Source organism: Canis lupus, chromosome 19 (assembly GCF_048164855.1).
Source record: "Canis lupus baileyi chromosome 19, mCanLup2.hap1, whole genome shotgun sequence".
Lineage (NCBI taxonomy): Eukaryota > Metazoa > Chordata > Mammalia > Carnivora > Canidae > Canis > Canis lupus.
Window position 1 is genome coordinate 59023997 of NC_132856.1, and position 19744 is coordinate 59043740.

The window sequence follows — 19744 nt, forward strand, 5'->3', positions numbered from 1 at the left end:
CTGTGCCCCACGCGCTGGTCCTGGGGGGCCGGGTCCCGCTGGGACCTGAGCTGGGGGGACACCTGCAGGGAAGACGCGGGGGTACGGCCGCCGCTCTGCGTCCCCCGGCGCCCGGACAGGAGGCTCCGCGGTCTCCGGGCACTGACCTCGGCTCCATCACCCCAAGTCCCGAGCACCTGCCCTGGGCCGGCGAGGGGAGGGGCTGAGGGGAAGCCGCTGGGCTCTCGGGGGCGCGGAAGGGCCCCGGGGCGTGCAGGGCGGCGGTCAACAACGCCTGCAGGCTGGGAGGCCGCGCGGCGGGACGGACGACGGCCCGGGACCGTGCGGCGGCCGGCGGCTCGCGGAGCACAGTGCGCAGGCGCGGGGCGGGCGGGCAGGGGGCGGTGCTCCACTCCAGCCCCGCCCCCCAGCCCCGCGCTGATTGGAGCCGCCGCCGCGGGGCGGGGCTGGCGCCCACGGGGCGGGTCCCGCGCGGCGCCTGCGCAGTACGGGGCCCCGCGCGCGCGGGCGGGTGGGCGGAGCGCGGCCCCCCGAGCGGGGGCTGGCGAGCGCGGGGAGGGGGCCCAGAGGGCGGCAAAGCCGGCGCGTGCCCGGCTGGGGGCGGAGGGCGGGGGCCCGCGGGCCGGAACAGCCGCGGCAAGTGGCGGCGGCGGCGGCGACGGAGGCAGCTGAGGCGGCGGCGTCGAGCGGGGGTCCGGGCGGCGGCGGCGGCGGCGGCGGCGGGCCGAGGAGCCGGGCGCGATGGAGCGGAAGAGGTGGGAGTGCCCGGCGCTCCCGCAGGGCTGGGAGAGGGAAGAAGTGCCCAGAAGGTCGGGGCTGTCGGCCGGCCACAGGGATGTCTTTTACTATAGGTGAATGAACGTGCCGGCCGGGCAGGGCCCCAACGGGCGCCTCCCAGCGGCCTCTGCGGCGGCCTGGGCGCCTCGACCCGGGCTGCGGCCTGGGCCCCGCGCGTGCGTCGTGCGTGCGTGCGTGCGTGCCGGCGCGCGGCGGCCCCGGGGAGTGCGCGTGCGTGCCCCTCCCCCCCGCGGCCGCGTGGAGCGCCGAGCGGCGCGGGGCGGGCGGCGGCCTTTGTTCGGCGGCCGCGGCGGCCGGGCTGGCGGGGCGAGGGGCGCCGGGCGCGGGCCAGACGCCGCTGGGAGGCGGGGGTGGGGGCTGGGCTGTCCCTCGGTCGGCCGGGCGCGCGCAGCCCGGGGCGGGGGCGGGGGCGCGGAGGGCGGGGCGGCGGGGCCGCGTGTGCGGAGGGCCGGCTCGGCGCCCCCGGGCTGGAAGGAGGGCCGCCGCGGGCTGGGGGAGGCAGAAGCCGTGGGCGGCAGGCCGGCGGCCACCTGCTGCCTTCCTCCTCCCTCCCCTTTTCTTTCTGAATGCTGGAAGATGCTTTTGTTCCTGAGCCGGCTCTGGTGGCTCCCTCCCCCTTGCTGCACGATCCCCGGGCGCGTTCAGGTCGCTGGACCCCGTAAAGGGGGCCCCGGCCACGTGCTGGGCGCGGGCCGGTACTGGGGTGCTGCGCGTGCACCCCGCACTGGGGTCGCTCAGGGGCCTTGGCTGCAGGAGGGCGGTGAGCAGGGAAGGGAGGGCAGCTGTCAGGACCAGCGCGGGGCTGGCTTCCCCGAAGAGCAGCGGCCCTGTTGGGGCACCGAGGGAGCGGGCACTGCCCTTGTCTGCTGCGATGAAGCCTGCATCCCCGCGGCTCTGTCCCGCTGGGTCAGTGAGGAGGTGCGAGGCCCTCGTTTTCCACACGTGTCTAGGCGTAAGGCTGGAGCGGGTCTCTCTGGCTCTAGGTCTTTGTTAACTGAACAGTTGCCTCTGCAGCACCTGCCGCATGTCCTGGCCGTGGAGCTGGGAGTGGGACCCTGGGACTCCTGTAGTTACAGGTGGTGACATTCACAGAGAAGCACAGGGGTCTGTGAGGGCCAGTGATGGGGTGCTGGACTGAGGCTGGGGCAGGTCAAGGAGGGCCTTTCTGAAAGGGTGCCACTGAGCTGGGCCCTGGCAGTGGGGCTGAAGGGAGCTGTCCTGGCAGGGGCACCCCGTGCAGAGGCCGCAGGAGGCCGAGCCAAGGGCAGCATGGCCAGAGCACCTGGAGAACGTTGTTCCGCCTCTTGTCCCCATCTCTACGTGGGCCTCTCAGGGCCTCCGCCAAATGGGGCCTTCCTCTGAGTCCCTAGACCTGAGTATGGGGGTCTGGCAATGGGGAAAAGCTCCGAAGAGGCTGGACAGATGGAATTCCAGCTTTCTCGTGACTCCACTGAGAGGTGGGGCCTGAGGGGAGCGGGGAGGGCAGGTGGTGCGTGTGGGCTCTGTGTACATCAGCGACACCACTCCCAGGTCTGACCTGGGTGATCCACCGGGCAGGAGGGTGTCACCTGCCCTCCCAGTGGGTGGGAGGTTTGGGGGAATGTGACCTGGAACCCATGGTGTTGTCTAGAATGTGGATCTCTGCTGTCTCCACCTCCTGGAGCGCCTGCTGAACCAGCAACGGGGCAAGAGCATGGATGGATTTGCCTAATTCTCTTAAGGCAGAGGAAAGTAGAGCTTGAGGGCTTTGGGTCAAACAGACCTGGTTTGCAGTCCAAGCCTTGTCCCTTGGAATACTTGGGCCTTGGTTTCCTTCTCCAGCGAGTGGGGGAGGGAGTGTGTTCTTTGCAAGGTGACCCCACAAATGTTACCTGGGGCCGAATCATCAGGCTGCGGCCATGTGTTCTTTGTGAAAATAATCTCACCGTGATATTCTGTGTCCAGGCAGGAGGTTGAGGGTTTGTGGGAAGTTAGTACCCTGACCTCGGGGCTTGCTGTTTGGACAGGTACAAAGTAGGACTCCCCCAGGACATCTCATGTCAGAAGTGGAAACGCTTAGGAGAAGCAGGACCAGGAGAAGCAGGACGGACTCAGTGTCGGGGCCCATTGGGGCATCGCGGGCTCCGGGCCTCGTTCTTGTCGGTGCCCACTTACTGGTCCTGGCGACTGGCACAGCAGCCCTCCCTACAGACTAGAAGCCAGGCTGTGTTTCAGTCCTATACCCACATCCTGGCCTGAGGCTCGAGGCCAAATGGTGGCTCCTAGTCCCACAACCAGCCCCCGACATGCCAGCCACAGCCCCCATCCCCATGCCTGGAGCTCCTGGTCTGTGCCCTCCCAGTGAGGCCCTGCTCCCAGAGAGGCCGTCTTGCTCTTTGACTTCTATACGTGTGTCCAGGGTAGTGGTGGTTTTCAATAAAATCTTAGGGACGTTCTCCTGTGTCCATACTGAGCTGTGGATCTGTAGGACCGTTTTCAAAGCTTGAGATCTAGTCCACGTTCTGTCCAGTCCATCCTTTACAAGTGTACTGTCGAGTGGATTTCAGTCCTACAAAGTCGTGTGGCGGTCACCTCTAGTTCCAGAACATTCCATCACTCCCAAATGCCCCCCCCCCCCCACAGCCCTTGGGATCTACTAATTCACTTTTTGTCTTGCTTTTGTAAAAAAAATAGTTTTTATTGAGATTAGGATTCATACTGAATACAGTTCATCCGTTTCAAGTGTACAGTTCAATAGTTTCTAGCATATTTGCAGGGGTGGCCACCTCCACGATCAATTTTAGGATACTTTCCTCACCCCGAAACCGCCCCAGACCCTTAACTGTCAATGCCCCGTACCCCATGGCGCGGTCCTAAACAGCCACTTACCCGCTCTAGTTCCTGTCCTCGTGTAGTGTGTGTGCGGGGTGGCGAGTGGAGGCAAAGAGACACTGGCGAGTTTTGTGGGTCCTCCTTCCTCTTTGCTGTCGTATTGGACCCCGGCTCCTGCCCGCCGACCCGGTGCGTAAGGCTCTGTGCGCACCAGCCAGTGCAGCGGGGGCCGGGGGGGAGCGAATCGCCCCGCAGAGTCCCTGGTGGCCTCAGAGTGGGGGTCGGGCTCTGTGTGGGGCGCCGGGTCCCGTGACTGGGTCCCGTGACTCGCTTGTCTTCACCCTGGCCCTGCCCGCAGGGTTGGGGGGATCCAGAGCTGAGTGCGGCTCGCCGCTGTTTGGGTCCTGACGCTGCAGGAGGGGGTTTCACTGTGGCTGGACCAGGTTCCACGCTGCCCTCTGTTGTCCCGAGTGGGGTTTGGGGACCAGACATGCCGTTGTTTGAGTGAGAGGCTCGTCTGAGAGGTTTTTCAGGGGAGATCAACAAAATCAAGCATCTCAGACAGAAGAGCCAGCAGCAGCGGAGTGACCTGAGTTGGTAGCTGCGCCGTGTCCGGAAATGCGCCAGGCCCCCCAGGCCCCCCCACAAGTGCTTTGTCACAGCCTGATGGAGACGTGATCCCCACGGCACACGGCTCACCCTCCTAAAGTGCACGAGTCAGTGGTTATTGTATCACAGAGCCCTACAACCATCACCAGGGCCAACCTCCAAACATTCCATGTCCCCAAAAGCAGCCCTGGCCCCATTAGCTGTCACCCTCGAGCCCCCTCCCCATCCATGGACGAGGCCGTCCTGGACATGTCGCACACATGGACTCTCGCCCTGTGGGGCCTGCTGTGTCCGGTTCCCTCCCTGAGCGTCGGGGCCTCGGGGTACGTCCCCGGGGCGGGTGGGGGGCGTCACTCCTGTTCACAGCCAAGGGACATGTCGGGGGGGGGGGCGGACGACACACTGTATATTTGCTCTCCCACCAGTGGACACTTGGGGCTGTTTTTACCTCCTACCTTCTGTGAGCCTCTCGCTGCTCTGAACACCCGGCTGTATGTTTTGCACAAACATGTTCATTCTCTCAGGTAGATCCCGAGTGTGGGGTTGCTGTTCAGTCTGAGGAGCCACCTGCCTGTCGTCCGCAGTGGCTGCAGCAGTTGGTATTCCGGGTTAATGCCTGCTGGTCCTGTGCTGGTTCCTCCTAGTACAGCCTCCTTGACTCAGCACAGCAGCCCTGTGGGTTGGCATCACTGGTTTCCTAGAGAGGTGGGCGGCCTGTGCTGTCCACAAGGTGAGCAGGACGGCAGAGCTTCGTAGCCAGGTCTTCAGAACACCTGGTTTCCGATTTCCCAACAGGTCACACCTGAGCAGCTATTTGGGGTCTTAGCCCTGAATCTTAACATGAGATTTTACAGCCCCCACCCCAGGACACCCTAGTCCCCAACACGGCACCCACGAGGAGACTGTTGTTAGGGGCTCTCCCTCAAAACCTGCTATTCTGGGGTCTTTTCTCAAGAACACAGCCTAATTCTGTTTCTGGAACGTTCTGAGATGTCAGCTGGGCTCCCAGGGCTCCCGGGGCTGGGCCCCACCCTTCTGTAGTCAGGGCATTTACTCTGAAAGCTCATCCCTGCTCTCAGCCCCGGTGTCTGCCGGGGCCCCGTCGGGAGGCCGCACTGGGAAGAGGGCAAGGGTTGGCCCAGCACGCCGTGCCTGCCCACCGCTGACCCCCTCTCCGTCCGCAGCCCCAGTGGGAAGAAGTTCCGGAGCAAGCCCCAGCTGGCACGGTACCTGGGGGGCTCCATGGACCTGAGTACCTTCGACTTCCGGACGGGCAAGATGCTCATGAGCAAGATGAACAGGAGCCGCCAGAGGGTCCGCTATGACTCCTCGAACCAGGTCAAGGTAAGCTCCGGGCCTCGGGCTCACTGCTCAGACCCGCTTCGGGGCCGCCTGGCTGGCGCAGTCGGTGGAACATGTGGTTCCCGATCTTGGGGCCCTGAGTTCAAGTCACATGTTGGGCATAGAGGTTACATTGAGAACAAAAACGCAGGCATTGACGGGGCAGCTGGATGGCAGTGAACGTCCGCAGTCGGGTCTTGTCCTGAGCTCGTGGTCCTGGTCCTGGGGTCGAGCGCCACGGCGGGCTCTGTGCTCCCTGAGGGATCTGCTGCTCGGCCCCTCCCCTTGCTGTGCGCTTTCTCTCTAAAATAAGTAGATTTTTTTTTTTTTTAAGATTTTATTTATTCATGAGAGACACAGAGAGAGAGAGAGGCAGAGACACAGGCAGAGGGAGAAGCAGGCTCCATGCAGGAGCCGGACATGGGACTCGATCCCGGATCTCCAGGATCACGCCCTGGGCCGAAGGTGGCACTAAACCGCTGAGCCACCCGGGCTGCCCAATAAGTAAATCTTTAAGAAAAACTGTAAGATGAAAAAACCCGCAACTCTAGTTTGGGGTAGAGAGCGAGGCTTCCACAATTAACGTTACTTGTCCTGGTGTTAGAGTTATAACTGTCTCTTGAAGGACATTTGGAAGTTACAGAAGAGTAGAAAGAGGGGAAAAAAATCCTCTTCACTTTGTCCCTGAGAGAGGCCATAGCCCTGCAGCTGGCCCCCAGCTGTGCCCGGTGTGTGCGCCTGTCGCACTCTCCCCGAGCCTGGCACAGCTGGCGTCCCTGCAGGGGCTGGAAAGCAGCACTTATGGAACACCCGGAGGCTCAGCGATGGAGCTGTGGCTCAGGCAGTGACCCCGGGGTCCCGGGATCGAGTCCCGCATCGGGGTCCCCGCAGGGAGCCTGCTTCTCCCTCTGCCTGTGTCTCTGCCTCTCTCTGTGTGTCTCTCATGAATAAATAAACTCTTTAAAAATGACAGAGAAAGCAGCACGTCTCCCACAGCCGATGGGCCACATGGGGGTGCCTGGTGACACTGTCTACCAGTCTGATGGATGTGCATCCAGGGGACTTTGGTCCTGGCTGCAGGACAGCACCAGCCAGGGCACTGTCTGGACTGTGCTCCATGGAGAGCAAGGAGCAGGAGGCAGGCACAGGGCAGGTGTGGTCCAGGACCCCACTGTGGCCCCAGAGCCGGGGTGCCTCCAGGTACGCTGTGACCAACAGACAACGATCTTTTCCCCAAAGCTCAGAGGGGAGGGGTCTTGTCAGCTGCGTGGGAGAGCCCACGGAGGCCTCTGGGGCTGCAGTGCCAGCTTGCATGTCTCTGCAGGGCAAGCCCGACCTGAACACGGCCCTCCCCGTCAGACAGACGGCATCCATCTTCAAGCAGCCGGTGACCAAGATCACCAACCACCCCAGCAACAAGGTGAAGAGTGACCCCCAGAAGGCTGTGGAGCAGCCTCGGCAGGTGAGCCCATGTGCCCCCCCCCACAAGGTCTTGGCGGGCAGGGGGGCGGTGGGGGCTTGGCTCTGCGGCAGTGGAAGCCCCCACCCTGGCCCCGCTCACCACACGCTTCCTCTCGCCACTGTTTGGGGGAGAGCTTGTGGTTTTGTGGGGCATGGTTCTGTAAGGTCACGCACATGGTGATTTGTAAGCTGCTGCTTAAAATCCAAGGATTATCTGTACCTTTGTGCATATTTACAAACGCCCAGCAGATAGCTGGTGTGCAGGTGCTGGCGGGGGCAGGAGGCTGTGGGAGCCGCTCACAGGGAGGCCCCTTGTCATTTCCACTCCCCTCGGTGGCATTTGGGTCATAGTCCTCTAGTAACCACTCAGACCTGAGCATCTGTCCCCGTGCTTCGGACCGTGCCTCTTCACACCCTGTCCCCAAGTCCTGTGGTGCCGTCCACGGGCGGAGCTCCTTGCACCCCCAGAGGCGCTGGGCCCCTTGCCTGCACAGGTGGTGCCTGTTGACGGTGCTGACCAGGTCCCTTTGCCTGCTGGGACCTCTGGGGGCCTCGAGCTCGTCCTCGTGGGAGGACGGTGGACTCCTCAAGTTTCAGAGCAAAGGGCGCTTTGCCTGCGTGGGATTGCGTCATGTTTTGGGAACCATAGACTGTCAGCACCGACGGCAGGGCTCACATCCTGGCTCGCGTGGCTCTGAGCTGGGAGGACAGGCCTGGGCGGAAATCCCGCTGGGTCCCACAGAACCCTCATTCCCAAGCAAGTAGCTCAGGCACGTCGGGGCAGAGGTCGTGCTGACACTGCTGTCCACGCGTGCATGGGCCCAGCTATTGGCGGGCCTGGCCAGGGCTGCTTGTTGTGGAGGCACGTCCGTCAGCCCCATCTGTGTGTCTGGTGGCAGCTTTTCTGGGAGAAGAAGCTGAGTGGCCTGAATGCCTTCGACATCGCTGAGGAGCTCGTGAAGACCATGGACCTCCCCAAAGGCCTGCAAGGTAACCCTGGGGTAGGAGGGGGCCAGGCGCAGGGGACCCGGTGGCCTCTGCAGCACGGGGAGCAACCCTAAATACCACGCCACGGGCCGAGCGCCGCGGCCCTGCTGGGGCCGGGCTGGGCAGCGGGGAAGGACAGGTATCTGGGAGCACAGGGGGGGCCACAGGTGTGGCACGGGGTGTCCTGAGGAGACCTGGCGTGTGTGGTTTTGCTCCCGCGCCGTATGCAACCACACCGTCCCTGAGAGGCGCAGCTTCTGCGTTTCTCACGAGCGGGCCTGAGTGCCTGTAGTGGGGGGTTTGGGAACAAGATCCCAGGCTAAGGAAGAAGGGCCTCAGGTGCCAGGTGGTGACCACCCTGCCCGCCCTGGTAGGCGTGGGACCTGGCTGCACAGATGAGACCCTGCTGTCGGCCATCGCCAGCGCCCTGCACACCAGCACCATGCCCATCACGGGGCAGCTGTCGGCCGCCGTGGAGAAGAACCCGGGGGTGTGGCTCAACACGGCCCAGCCCCTCTGCAAGGCCTTCATGGTGACCGACGAGGACATCAGGTATTGGCCCGCACATGCCCCCACGCCAGCCCTGCCCGTGGCCAGCATGCTTCCCACCCCCCCCACTCCCCGGTCTCCCCGCAATCACATTTCTCTACTGACGCTCTCCGGGGTTAGCCGCCGACGTAGCCCCAGCGAGGGCAGTTTTGAAAAGCACCGGCAGGAGCCTGCCAGTGTGTCTGGAGTTGAGGGCAGGCCAGGGGCTACCTGCAGAGGGAACGGGAATCACCCTTGCTCTTCAGGAATGTTCTTAGGAAGAGAAAGTGGCTCCTCACCGGTGTGGACAGGCTTGCAGTGTGGCCTGCCCGTCCTCAGGCACATGAGGCCTTCCAGGTGCCTGCCAGGGGGCTGCAGAGAGTGGTATGTGGAGCGGGGAGCACGGGGTGAGTGAGGGGTGGCACCAGACACGCCCCAGGCCCTGAATGCCAGTGCAGGTTTAGGCTGGACCCTGCGGCTGGGGGCCTCAGGGGCTTCCCCGACGAGCCAGTGTCTAGGTGCAGGTGGGCTCGGGGCAGGAGGCGTCCATCTGCCAGAACCATCTGGAAGGGCGTCCTGGTGAGGAGCTAGTTCAAGCTGACAGCAGGGCAAGGAGCATTTAGAAGCACCGGAAAGTGGAACACACGTCCTCTGGGGCTAAAGCATAAGCGCACAGCTGAGGTCAGGACAGTTAGGGGCTCTGTGGCCACTACACAGACTTGGGGCTGGAACCACAGCAGCCGTGGCCGGGAGGGGCTTACCCGGGGCGGAGGCGGGTGGGCTTCCCGTCTGGGCACCGGGGTGTGGAAGCCAGGTCGGTACAACACGGGAGCCCCACGCTCTGTGCGGTGAAGACCCGGAATAGCCCAGAGCCTCACGGAGGAGCTCGTCTCCAGGAGATGCAAAGTATAAGGAAAGAACACAACCATCTGGAAAGACTAGACGGATTTTTAAAACCAAGCAGAACTTCTAAAAATAGGAAAAGCCACAGAAAGGAGAAGCTCGTGTCATGGGTTAGGTAGGGGATCTGGTCCTGTCTGGAGAGGAGACGGGTGGCTCGCAGTGTGGCAGCACAGCACGGGGGTGCGGAGTCTGGGGCCGGGGGGTCACAGAGTCTGCAGCCAGCGTTTGCCCAGACCCCGGGACAGACGCAGGTGCTGGTTCACCTTCAGGCAGGGTCTCGGCTGCAGGGCGGAAAGCTGAGGGTCTCAGCCTAGGCTGACCGCTTTCTAGGCGGCCAGAGCAGAGGGCAACCCCTGAGAAAGCTGCTCCATCTGCAGGGTCCTGTCACCCAGCAAGCCATTGTCCCATTTTTTTTTTCTAAGATTTTACTTACTCATGAGAGACACACACAGAGAGGCAGAGACCCAGGCGGAGGGAGCAGCCGGCTCCATGCAGGGAGCCCAATGTGGGACTCGATCCTGGGACCCAGGGTCACCGCTGAGCCCCTCAGGCGTCCCGTTGTCTACTTTCTCTTTGCAAACTCTGCTCAACCGACGGATTCACATGCATCTGTGCGCTGGGCCCAGGAGGAGAGCCGACGGGTGCGCCCGGGCGGGGGCTAATTGAATCGGTGCCCGCAGGGAGCACTGGGAGGGGCAGCAGCAGAGGGAGCCAGGGATGTGGGTCTGGGATCCGCTGGCAGAGGTGGAGCGTAGGACCCAGACCCTGAGCCAGAGGGCCACCAGCTAGGGCGGAGGACCGTCCCTCCTGTCCTGGCACCTGCTGTCCTGGAGGCGGGGACCGCGGGGACGAGCTCTGGCCAGCGCAGCCCGTGTGTCCCCAGGAAGCAGGAGGAGCTGGTACAGCAGGTGCGCAAGCGGCTGGAGGAGGCCCTGATGGCCGACATGCTGGCCCATGTGGAGGAGCTGGCCCGGGACGGTGAGGCGCCGCTGGACAAGACCGGTGCGGACGAGGATGATGAGGACGACGAGGACGAGGACGAGGACGAGCCCGACCAGGACCAGGAGATGGAGCATGTTTAGAGCAGGTGCTGGCTGGCTGGTGGTTTCAGGCCGCAGCTGGCGCTTGGACGGTGACCGTGGGGATGAGGGACATGCCCAGGGTCCTGGGGCCTGCGCCATGCAGGGTGGCGGCTGTGCCGGTCTCCCCGTCGGGGCACTGATGGCGCCCTCTCCCTGTCTTCCCAGAGGCCCCGGGGAGCCCTGCCTGCGGGGAGCCACTGCCAACTCCAGCTTTGCCACACTTGGACCAGGCTCTGTGGCCCAGCCCAGGAGGATGGCGGCCCCTCCTAGGCCTTCCCAGGCGTGTCCCCTCCCCCAGGTCCACGGAGGCACGGCTGGAGGACAGCCCCTGCCTGATGGGCCCCCACGTTTGCTCTTCTCTGAACTGCCTGGGTCCGGAAGTGCCAGTCGCCCCCGGGCCCCGCCTGCAGGAGGCCGTCCTCGGAGCCATCACTCCACACTGGACTCGGGACCGGCCTCGTCCCCACGGCCGCCTCATACAGGACAGCTGCCCCCAGGCGGCCTGTGAGGTCCCCCAGGGGCTGGAGGAGCTTTTTCTGGGACAGTCAAGCTGCGGGACGATATTCCAGGGTCGACACAGGAGCCCTCCAGGTGCAGGCTGGCTCCCCTGCGTGCCCCCAGCGGGCGAAGCCGTCGTGGCTCCGAGCGGCACACACCAGGCGTCCTTCAATAAAGCCGTGACGCCAGTGAGGCTGGACGTCCGCATGACTGCTTAGCCTTTGTGTGTGCTGCACGTGGACGCCAGTTCTGGCCTCCGTGCTGGGAAACCTCGCCGTCCCCACGCTCCCAGCCCTGCCTGAGGGGCAGCCAGCCCCCAGGACAGAGAACTCGCGGCTGACTTGCCCGGCGGGGCTCCAAGGCAGCTGCGCCGGCTGCCATCTGCGTCCCCCTCCCCCCGTGTCGCAGGGACAGTGACGCCCCTCGCTTGGGGCCAGAGCTGGCGCTGGGGCCGCGGCTCCTCGGAGCCCCCGGCCTGGGGTGTGTTGTGCGGCCCGGCGATTCCCGGTGCCCGGAGCCACGGCCCCTGGGAGCCCTGGGCACGGAGTCCGCGTGGAGTTCCTTCGTCCCGCGCCCTCCAGCCCCGAGTGCCTTGGGCGGGGCAGCCACCCTGTCCCCGCGCGGCCCCGACCCACAGCCTGAGACCGTCAGGCAGGACCCGGGTTGCTGCCTCGTGTGGCCGTCACCCTGGCCGGCCTGGAGGGTGGGCAGATGGCGGAGCCCCTGCGCCCCAGGACGCCGGCCCCGGCTGGCCGGCAGCATCCCGCTGGTCCAGTCAAAGCACAGCTCCTCGGGAGCCACCCCCAAGGCCGATGTCGTCCTGCCCCTCACGCAGGCTGCACCCGCTGAGGGAGCTGTGCCTGGGGCTGGCCCCTGCGTGGGCCTGAGGCCCGGAGCCCTGCTCAGCGGGCGGGACCGCGGGGCCCGGGAGGCACCCCGTCCTGCGGGCGACCGTTGAATAAAGCCATCTCGGTGAGTGTGGTCTGCAGCCTTGCTTCCTCCCGAGGACCCGAGCCTCTGTGTCGGGGGCCCCTGCCCGGCCCTGTGTGGCTCCGGGGGACCGGGAGGGCGGGCTCCGGGTCCCAGCTCCTCAGCGGAAAGAGCCAGTCTGGCCAAGGTTTCCAGAAGTGCCCTCAGCGCCCCCAGGGCCACCTGCTGCCCCGACTGGACCCAGCGGGCTCTGCGCCGGACACACCCACGTTGGCTCCAAAGACTGACGAGGGTCCATCTGGAGTCTGCAGTGGGGGCGCTGGCGGGATCTCACCCCTGCTGCCCCCTGCTCCACCACCGCCTGCCCTGCATCCACAAGCAGCAGAGGGTCCGCCCACCTGGGGTTGAGGCAGGTGGGTGCCCAGGGCCCTGGCCTGCTGCCTGGAGCGCCCTGCACTCCCCGACTCCCCCGTCGCACACGGTCACCCCACAGGCACCAGCCCCACCTGGGGGACCCAGCTCCCAGAAGGGGAACAGGCTCGGGAGCCACGGGAGGGGTGCCCCACTGGCTGAGAACTCCGGTCTCCCCGACTGCAGGCCCAGAGAGCCCTTGGGGGGCCATGGACCTCAGGACCTCAGATGCTAGGATGCTGTTAGGGTCCCAGCCCAAGGGTCCATCCGTGCCGTGGACCAGGGCAGTGGGCTGGTGTGAGGGTCCGATGCCCCCAGCCCCACAGCAGGGCCCTCCCCACCCGAGAGCTCATCCTGACCCTGAGCTGAGGCCACCTTTCCAAGGTTGTGGGTCCCCCAAATTCTCTCCTCCCCAGAGATCCCTGGTGGCAAGGGCAGAGGAGGGGTTCCGCGCAGCTTGGTCACCTGGCAGGTGCTGCTCCAACATCTCCCCCCGCCACCTGCCGGGCCCCTCGATTCCGGAGCCATCAGCTCAGGGCTGTCCACACAGAGAACCAGCCCGCGTCTCCACCCGGTGCCCAGCCGCCCCCACCCTGAGGCAGGCTTTCGGAGCCATGTTGCACCCCGCTCCGCTGACCATCCTAGGGTGCCTCACCTGTGCGAGCCTCCCGGGGCCACTGCACGGGTCACCACCAACTTGGCTGTGGAAAACCACACGGGGCTGGTCACCCCCCATGTTCCCCGGGGCCCAAGGAGACCTGCTCCTGCCCCCCCCACTGCCTTCTGGGGCTCGCGGCCCCTCCTCCGTCCTCACTGCCAGCAGCGTGGGGTCTGCCCATCTCTGGGAGGCCCCCCGGGGACCCAGGGCCTTGACCAGGTCCCTCTGCTGCAGGAGGTGACACGTCCCAGCTCCCGGGACCAGGACGGGGATGTCTGTAGGGGACTCCGTGGCCATTACCCCGAAGGTTCCTCGTGTTTCCTGGCAGCACGCAGCCGCCGTGGCCTGGCCCCGCAGCCTCAGCCTTGAGCATCTCTGTTACCTCCAGGCCCCCCGCAGCCCCCCACGCCCCCCCGGCCTCCCGTGCTGCCCCCTCAAGGGGAGTGAGCGTGAGCAGTTGCTACACAAGCTGGGGAACTGATCGAACTCGGGATCCACGTAGGTCGAGGAGGAAGGGGCCCTACAGGTGACCTGAGGTGGCAACACAGCAAAATAAATTGGGAGTTTGCTGGTCAAAACCTGGCCGGCCGGGCCAGGGCAGAGGGACCAGCTTGCTCAGCTTCTAGAACAGTCCAACGGGACGGCCCCCAGCCACACACGGCTGGTTCAGTTTGATTGGTTACAACTAACTAACCCCCCCCATTCCCTGCACACCTGGCTGGTGGCTCTTGAGCCACAGCACATGGAGAACATTCCGTCGCCCGAAGGCTCCGCGGCCCAGTACCATTCTAGAACAGGGGCTCCGAGCCTTTGCTGGGGAGAGGCCGCTGAGACGCTGCCCGTAGGATCAGCTAAGGCTTGCTCAAGACCCAAGGCGCTCGAAACGTGGAAATAACCCCAGGCTCTATCACACGTGTCCACACAGGACACTCGGCTGCGAGCAGCTGCCCCGGGTCGGACCCTGAGCCCACGACACCCGGGGGGACCCAGACACAGGAGGCGGCTGTGATTTTTTTTTTCCTCAAACGTGATGTTAATGTTCTGTCGACTTGCCAGGCTGCCCCCCCCACCCCCCCAGCTGGTAAGCATGAGTTCCGGGTGTGCCCGAGGCGGTGTCGGGAGAGGTGAGCATTTATCCGGCAGATGCAGCGAAGACACGTCCCGTCGACCGGGCCTCAGTCCACCCAGCTGGGGCCGAACGAGCTTCTCTGCCCCTGACCCAGCCGACCGTCCGCTCCTGCCCCTCCGGGCCTGTGGCCGCGGCCTGGATCCCACACAGGCCCTCCTGGGCCCCAGCTCGTGACAGAGGCCGTGGGCGTCCAGTCCCCTCGGCTCCCTGTGGAGATCTCTCCCTGGATCCCTCTGCCTCAGTTTCCCTGGGAAGCCAGAGTGTGCGACTCCACTTCTGTGAAAGGTCACGAGAGGCAAATCCACAGGGACAGAAATCGGGTTCGCGGGTGCCAGGGTTAGGGGGTGCGGGTGCAGCCAGCGGGGATGGGGTTTCTTGTTCGGATAATGACAGTGTCCTGACATCCCCAGTCGTGATGACTACACGGATTGTTGAATTTACTAAAAACCGCTGAACTGTCTGGAAGGGCAAACGTCGATGCGCCATAAACCACATCTCAATTTTACAAGCAAAAGGAGATTTCAGAGTGTCAGGGGACCTGAAGCGTGTGCAGCGACCCCAGCCAGTCAGGAAGGAGGCTGAGGGTCCCCACACGGCCGTGGGGGGGCAGCAGGCGGCCTGCAGCGCAGACGCACAACTGCTGGCTGGGAATCTCTTTTTTAAAAAAAAGGGGAAAAAAGACAAATCAACTTGGGCTGGGTTCAAGAAACCTGCCACAAGAGACAGCACAGGGCAAGTCGTCTGGGCGAAGCTCCAGAAGAGACAAGGGGGGGATCCCTGGGTGGCGCAGCGGTTTGGCGCCTGCCTTTGGCCCAGGGCGTGATCCTGGAGACCCGGGATCGAATCCCACATCAGGCTCCCGGTGCATGGAGCCTGCTTCTCCCTCTGCCTGTGTCTCTGCCTCTCTCTCTCTCTCTGTGACTATCATAAATAAATAAAAAAAAAAAAAAAAAAAAAAAAATTTAATAAAAAAAAAAAAAAAAAAAAAAAAAAAGAAGAGACAAGGGGTCCGCGGGGCCCACAGCCAGGGGCACAAGAGGCCGCCCTGGTACCCCGCCCCCGGGCCAGCAGAGCTGACCAATCAGTGTGACCCGCAAAGCAGCTGCGTTTTCTGCAACTGCGGTCACACTGGATGTGAACTAACCAGATTTCAAATAAAAACCTGGGGCGGGGGGAAGGCGCGTGTCCTTGCGTGTAAATGATGTCTCTAACAACGCCCCCCCCCCCCCCCCCCCGTTCTCAGAAGGGGAGTCCGCCCCACGCCACACCCTCCGGAGCGACAAGGCTGAAAAGAGGACCGGTCCCCGCAAGGGAGCTTTGTGGCTTATGTTCTCGGGCAATTTTTCCCCTCGACTTCTTACTCTTTCAAACACGCCGTTGGAGGAGGAGGGCACCCCTGCCACCCCCAGGGCGCCCCGCTCCCTGTCACTGGGCATCCCCCCCGCCCCCCCCCTCGCCCCCCCAAGGAGCTGGAGCTGTTTGAAAAAAAAAGCACATAGTTCAAAACAAAGAGGTCAAATAGCACTAAAACCCCCAGAGCCGACCCTCTGGGGGTGGGTTTTGCTGCTTCCTTTTGACATTTTCCTTCGCGCTTTTTATCCTTCTTGCTCCCCCTCCCCAGCCCCGAGCCCCCTCCCCGTGCGTCGACGAGCCCGTCCTGGACGTGTCACACACGTGGACTCTCACCCCGTGGGGCCTCCTGTCTCTGGTTCCGTCCCTGAGCGTCGTGGGCTTCGGGTCCGTCCCCGGGGCGGTGGGGGTGGGGGGTGCCGCGCTCCTGCTCATGTGGCCCAGGGATGTGCCCGTGTGCAGGGGACACGCTGTGTGTACCCGCTCACCCGCGGATGGACACTTGGGCCGTGTGTCCCTCCCGGCTGCCGTGAACACTGAAGATGGTTCTCAGTTCCCTGGTGCAGGCTGGGGGAGCCGCTGGGCGTGCTGTCCTGGCACCCTGCCTCCCCGGGGCTTTGTCGCCAGCGCCAGGCAGCTCCAGAGGGGGGTGCTGGTGAGGAGTCCTTCCGGGGTTCCCTTACGTCGTGATGGCTTGTCGGTAAAAGTAGAGAGAAGGTAAAGCTGACTTTACAGTTCTTAAAACCTAAAAACATATATTTTGGGGGACACCTGGGTGGCTCTGCGGTTCAGCATCTGCCTTCGGCTCAGGGCGTGACCCCAGGGTCCCGGGATCGAGTCCCACATGGGGCTCCCCGCAGGGAGTCTGCTTCTCCCTCTGCCTGTGTCTCTGCCTCTCTCAGGAATAAATAAAATCTTTGGGGATCCCTGGGTGGCTCAGCGGTTTAGCGCCTGCCTTTGGCCCAGGGTGGGATCCTGGAGCTCCGGGATCGAGTCCCGCATTGGGCTCCCCGCAGGGAGTCTGCTTCTTCCTCTGCCTGTGTCTCTGCCTCTCTCTCTCTCTCTCTCTCTCTATCGTGAATAAATAAAATCTTTTTTAAAAAAGGAATAAATAAAATCTTTAATGAAAATGTATTTTTTCTTATCGTGGAAGGGTCTGAAGTGCTGACCAGTGAAGCCCAAGCGCCGGCACCGGTGTCACGGAGGCCACTGGGGGCCCAGGCCACCTCCCAGCGCCGCCCCTGCGCTCCCGTGGGATCCCGACGCAGCCGGAGCTGCAGGAGCACCGTAACGGCCGTGCGCCCTGACCCTACCCGTGGGCTGGCACGAGGGGTAAGCGGCCTCGACCCGGGGACGGGCACCCGGGGCATCTCCCTGAAGACACTCCAGGTGTCCTGCCTGGGGAGGTACTGTGCGCTGCCCTGTGTCTCCCAAAAAGGCTCTCCTTGTCCCAACCGCTAAATCTGTGGGTGGGATCTTACTTGGACACAGGGTGCCTGCAGGTGTCATTAGTGAAGGTGAGGCCACGGGGGAGTGGGGTGTCCCTGAATCCACTGCGGCGGCCCTCACGAGCCATGTACACACAAACGCACATGGAGAAGCCGCCTGATTTGGGGGACAGATTGGGGTGACGCGTCCACAGCCAGGGGCGCTGAGGACAGCCAGCCGCGCAGGGCTGGAGAGGCAGGGAGGACCCTCCCTGGAGCCTTTGGGGAGCCCACGGCCCTCCACACCTTGACCTAGGACTTCTGGGCCCTCGACACAACACACTGGTGCTCGAAGCCATGGGGTCTGTGGTCATCCGCTCAGAGCACAGGAAAGAGCAGGAAGGCGGGAGGCGCTGGTGGCCGCGGGGGTCACGGAGCCGAGGCTGTGGCAGCGCTGGGGAGGCTGGCGGACAGGCTGGGGGCCCAGGACACCCCCCGCAGACCGGCGCCCGGCTCGCCCCGCCTCCCACGGCCCACCCCTCGCTCCACGCAGGTGCCACCTCCTGTCTCCTACACTGTCCAGCGTGCACGCCGCGTGCAGGGCTGCGGCTTGCACGTCGAACAGGAGGGGTTTTTTATCCTTGAAGATTTTATTTGACAGAGAGCGAGCGAGAGCATGAGCCGGGGGGAGCGGCAGGACCCCGGGATCACCGACTCAGCCCCCCAGGCGCCCCTGAACGGACGTCTAAAGGGCACCGGCTCGGGGCCCTTCCTGTCCACTCACACAAACACCCACCAGGTCAGCACTCGCACAGCCCGACTGTGTGGACGTGAAGACCCCGGAGCCCCGGGTCCCCCTCTTCTGACTCATCGGCTCGCACAACAGCATCCTTCTGAAGCTGCCGGTAGTCTTTGCTCCCGCCGGCGAGCCCCACAGCCCCCCTGCACGCAGCCCAGCCCGCTCCCTCGCGCCCCTTCCCAGGGCTGCACCTGTGTCACTCACGGCCCCCTGGATTTTGCTGGGGTGCGTCCTGCGGGACGCCAAGCTGGCTGGTGAGGACCTCGCCGGCCTGCACCGTCCTGATTCTTCGTCCCACTGGACGCAGACCTTGGCGTCAGCCATGGCTTTCCCCTGGATCCTAGGCCTTCCTTTCCTGACCCTCTGGAATGTGGCCCGGAAGCCCTTAGGGGGCCTTTATGGGGCCCTGGCCCGCTCGCACGTCCTCCCAGGACAAGCTGTGGGGTCCGGCTGCCCCCTCCTGTCATTGCTCGGACAACTTGCCTCCGATTCCGCCGCGTCTCTGGGACCCACGGACTGTTCCTCTGGTTTCTCCCTCTTCTCCCAGGTCCCACTCATCTTGCCTGACTTTCTAGATTTCCTCAACGGGAATCTTCCAACTTCCTGCTGAAGTTAAAGACCCGCTATTGTGCTACCTCCCAAGCCCTGTCATTGCCTGTCCTCCATCACCTTCCGGTTGGCTGGATGCCTGCGGTGTGAGCAGAGTCCCCACGGCCCCCAGGTACCCTGGTGTCTCCAGGCGGCGGCCAGGAGCTGGGGGCAGCTTCCCCCACGCCACTCGGTTGTTTCTCCCCCATCAGTAGACACGTGTGCCCTCCCAAGCCCCCCCAGGGGGACATGTGTCTCTGGCCCAGAGCAGAAACTGGGAAGTAGAGAGGCAGGGGAGAGGGCATGAGCCACCCTGCACCCTGTCGTCTGGAGACCTCTCCACTGGGATTGCAATGGCCACTTGGACACATGGTGCCTGCAGGTGTCATTAGTGAAGGCGAGGCCACAGGGGAGCGGGGTGGCCCTGAATCCGCTGGCGCGGCCCTCACGAGCCGTGTACACAGCCGCAGCCCTGCGGCTCGCCTTAAGGAACATAAATGTGGGTGCATAACCCCCAAGAGTGCATCCTGGGTCAGGTATGCACGCCAGTCTGTTCTGCACCTGTCACCGCCACACTTTCTCCTGTGGTCTCTTTCCGATGTCTCCCCAGCCCCTCCCACCCCCTTCTGTCCTACCCTCCCCCTCCTCCAGCTCAGCAGAAGGGCCACCCACCTGCTCCTCTGCGCTGGGTGGGGGCCAGGAAGGTGTGTCAGCTCGGGCCAAGACCTGGTCCCCAGAGATGGCTACAGGGGCAGTGCTGGTGGGGAGGGGGCCTGTGGCCTGGACGCGTCCTGCTGGGCCTGGGGCACCAGTGGACAGTGTGGGCCAGATGGGGACAAGGCCTGTGGCCGGGGGACAAGGAGCCGGAGCCGGCAGGCCAGCCCAGCGCTTGGCGCTTCCTGGGTGCCTCCAGGTCCTCCGGGAGCTTGGCCCACGGGGATGGGTGTAGACACAGTTCTGGCGAAGTAATTCACACTCATGCGTGTTCAGGGGCACAAGAGAGAAGCGCGGGACCCCGAGGGGGGCCCTCGGGCTGGAGGCGGCGTGGGCGGCCAGGAAGGACAACTTAGGGCGGGAGGGGCCCTCCTCGGGGGCACCTGTCGGGAAGTCTGGGGGTGGCGGCGACCCGGGGTGAGGGAGGCGGTGGGCGGGGGCGGGGGCGGGGGCGGGGGCGGGGGGGCTGCCGGCCGCTCCCGCTGCCACCTCCGGCCCAGCTCGACGGCAGGGCAGGTCCCCGGCCGGGGTCGCTGGGGCTCGGGCGGATGCTCGCAGCCCGCGGGTCGTGCAGGGGCCGCGGGGGCCCCGGGAAGCGCCGCCGCCCACGTGGCCGCCGCTCGGGCCCCGCCGCCCCCCGCGGGCGCCCCGGGTCAGGGCGTGCGGGCCGCGGGGGGGGGCGCCGGGGCGGGCGGGGGCGGGCGGGGGCGGGGCCCGCGG

The 19744-nt window shown here is 64.6% G+C and overlaps 1 protein-coding gene and 1 long non-coding RNA gene across 7 annotated transcripts; one reads left to right on the forward strand and one right to left on the reverse strand.

The window, feature by feature from the left end:
* Positions 1-606: 606 nt before the first annotated feature.
* Positions 607-11994, forward strand: MBD3 (methyl-CpG binding domain protein 3). Of its 6 annotated transcripts, none has more exons than XM_072788040.1 (8): positions 607-755; positions 5403-5562; positions 6884-7021; positions 7920-8010; positions 8382-8559; positions 9861-10079; positions 10322-10525; positions 10686-11994. In XM_072788040.1, the coding sequence occupies exons 1-7, from the start codon at positions 742-744 to the stop codon at positions 10518-10520; spliced, it is 999 nt and encodes a 332-aa protein (XP_072644141.1). In that variant the 5' UTR covers positions 607-741; the 3' UTR covers positions 10521-10525; positions 10686-11994. The 6 variants fall into 6 exon arrangements, with proteins under 6 accessions (XP_072644141.1, XP_072644144.1, XP_072644139.1 ...); XM_072788038.1 differs by having other exon boundaries at positions 695-851; XM_072788039.1 differs by lacking the exon at positions 607-755 and adding an exon at positions 1274-1716.
* A 2075-nt stretch (positions 11995-14069) lies between these two features.
* LOC140611177 (uncharacterized) lies at positions 14070-19469 on the reverse strand. The gene is made up of 3 exons (XR_012012507.1): positions 18983-19469; positions 15833-16189; positions 14070-14422 (listed from the first exon to the last, which is right to left on the reverse strand). It is a non-coding gene; the product is annotated as an uncharacterized lncRNA (long non-coding RNA).
* Positions 19470-19744: the final 275 nt, after the last annotated feature.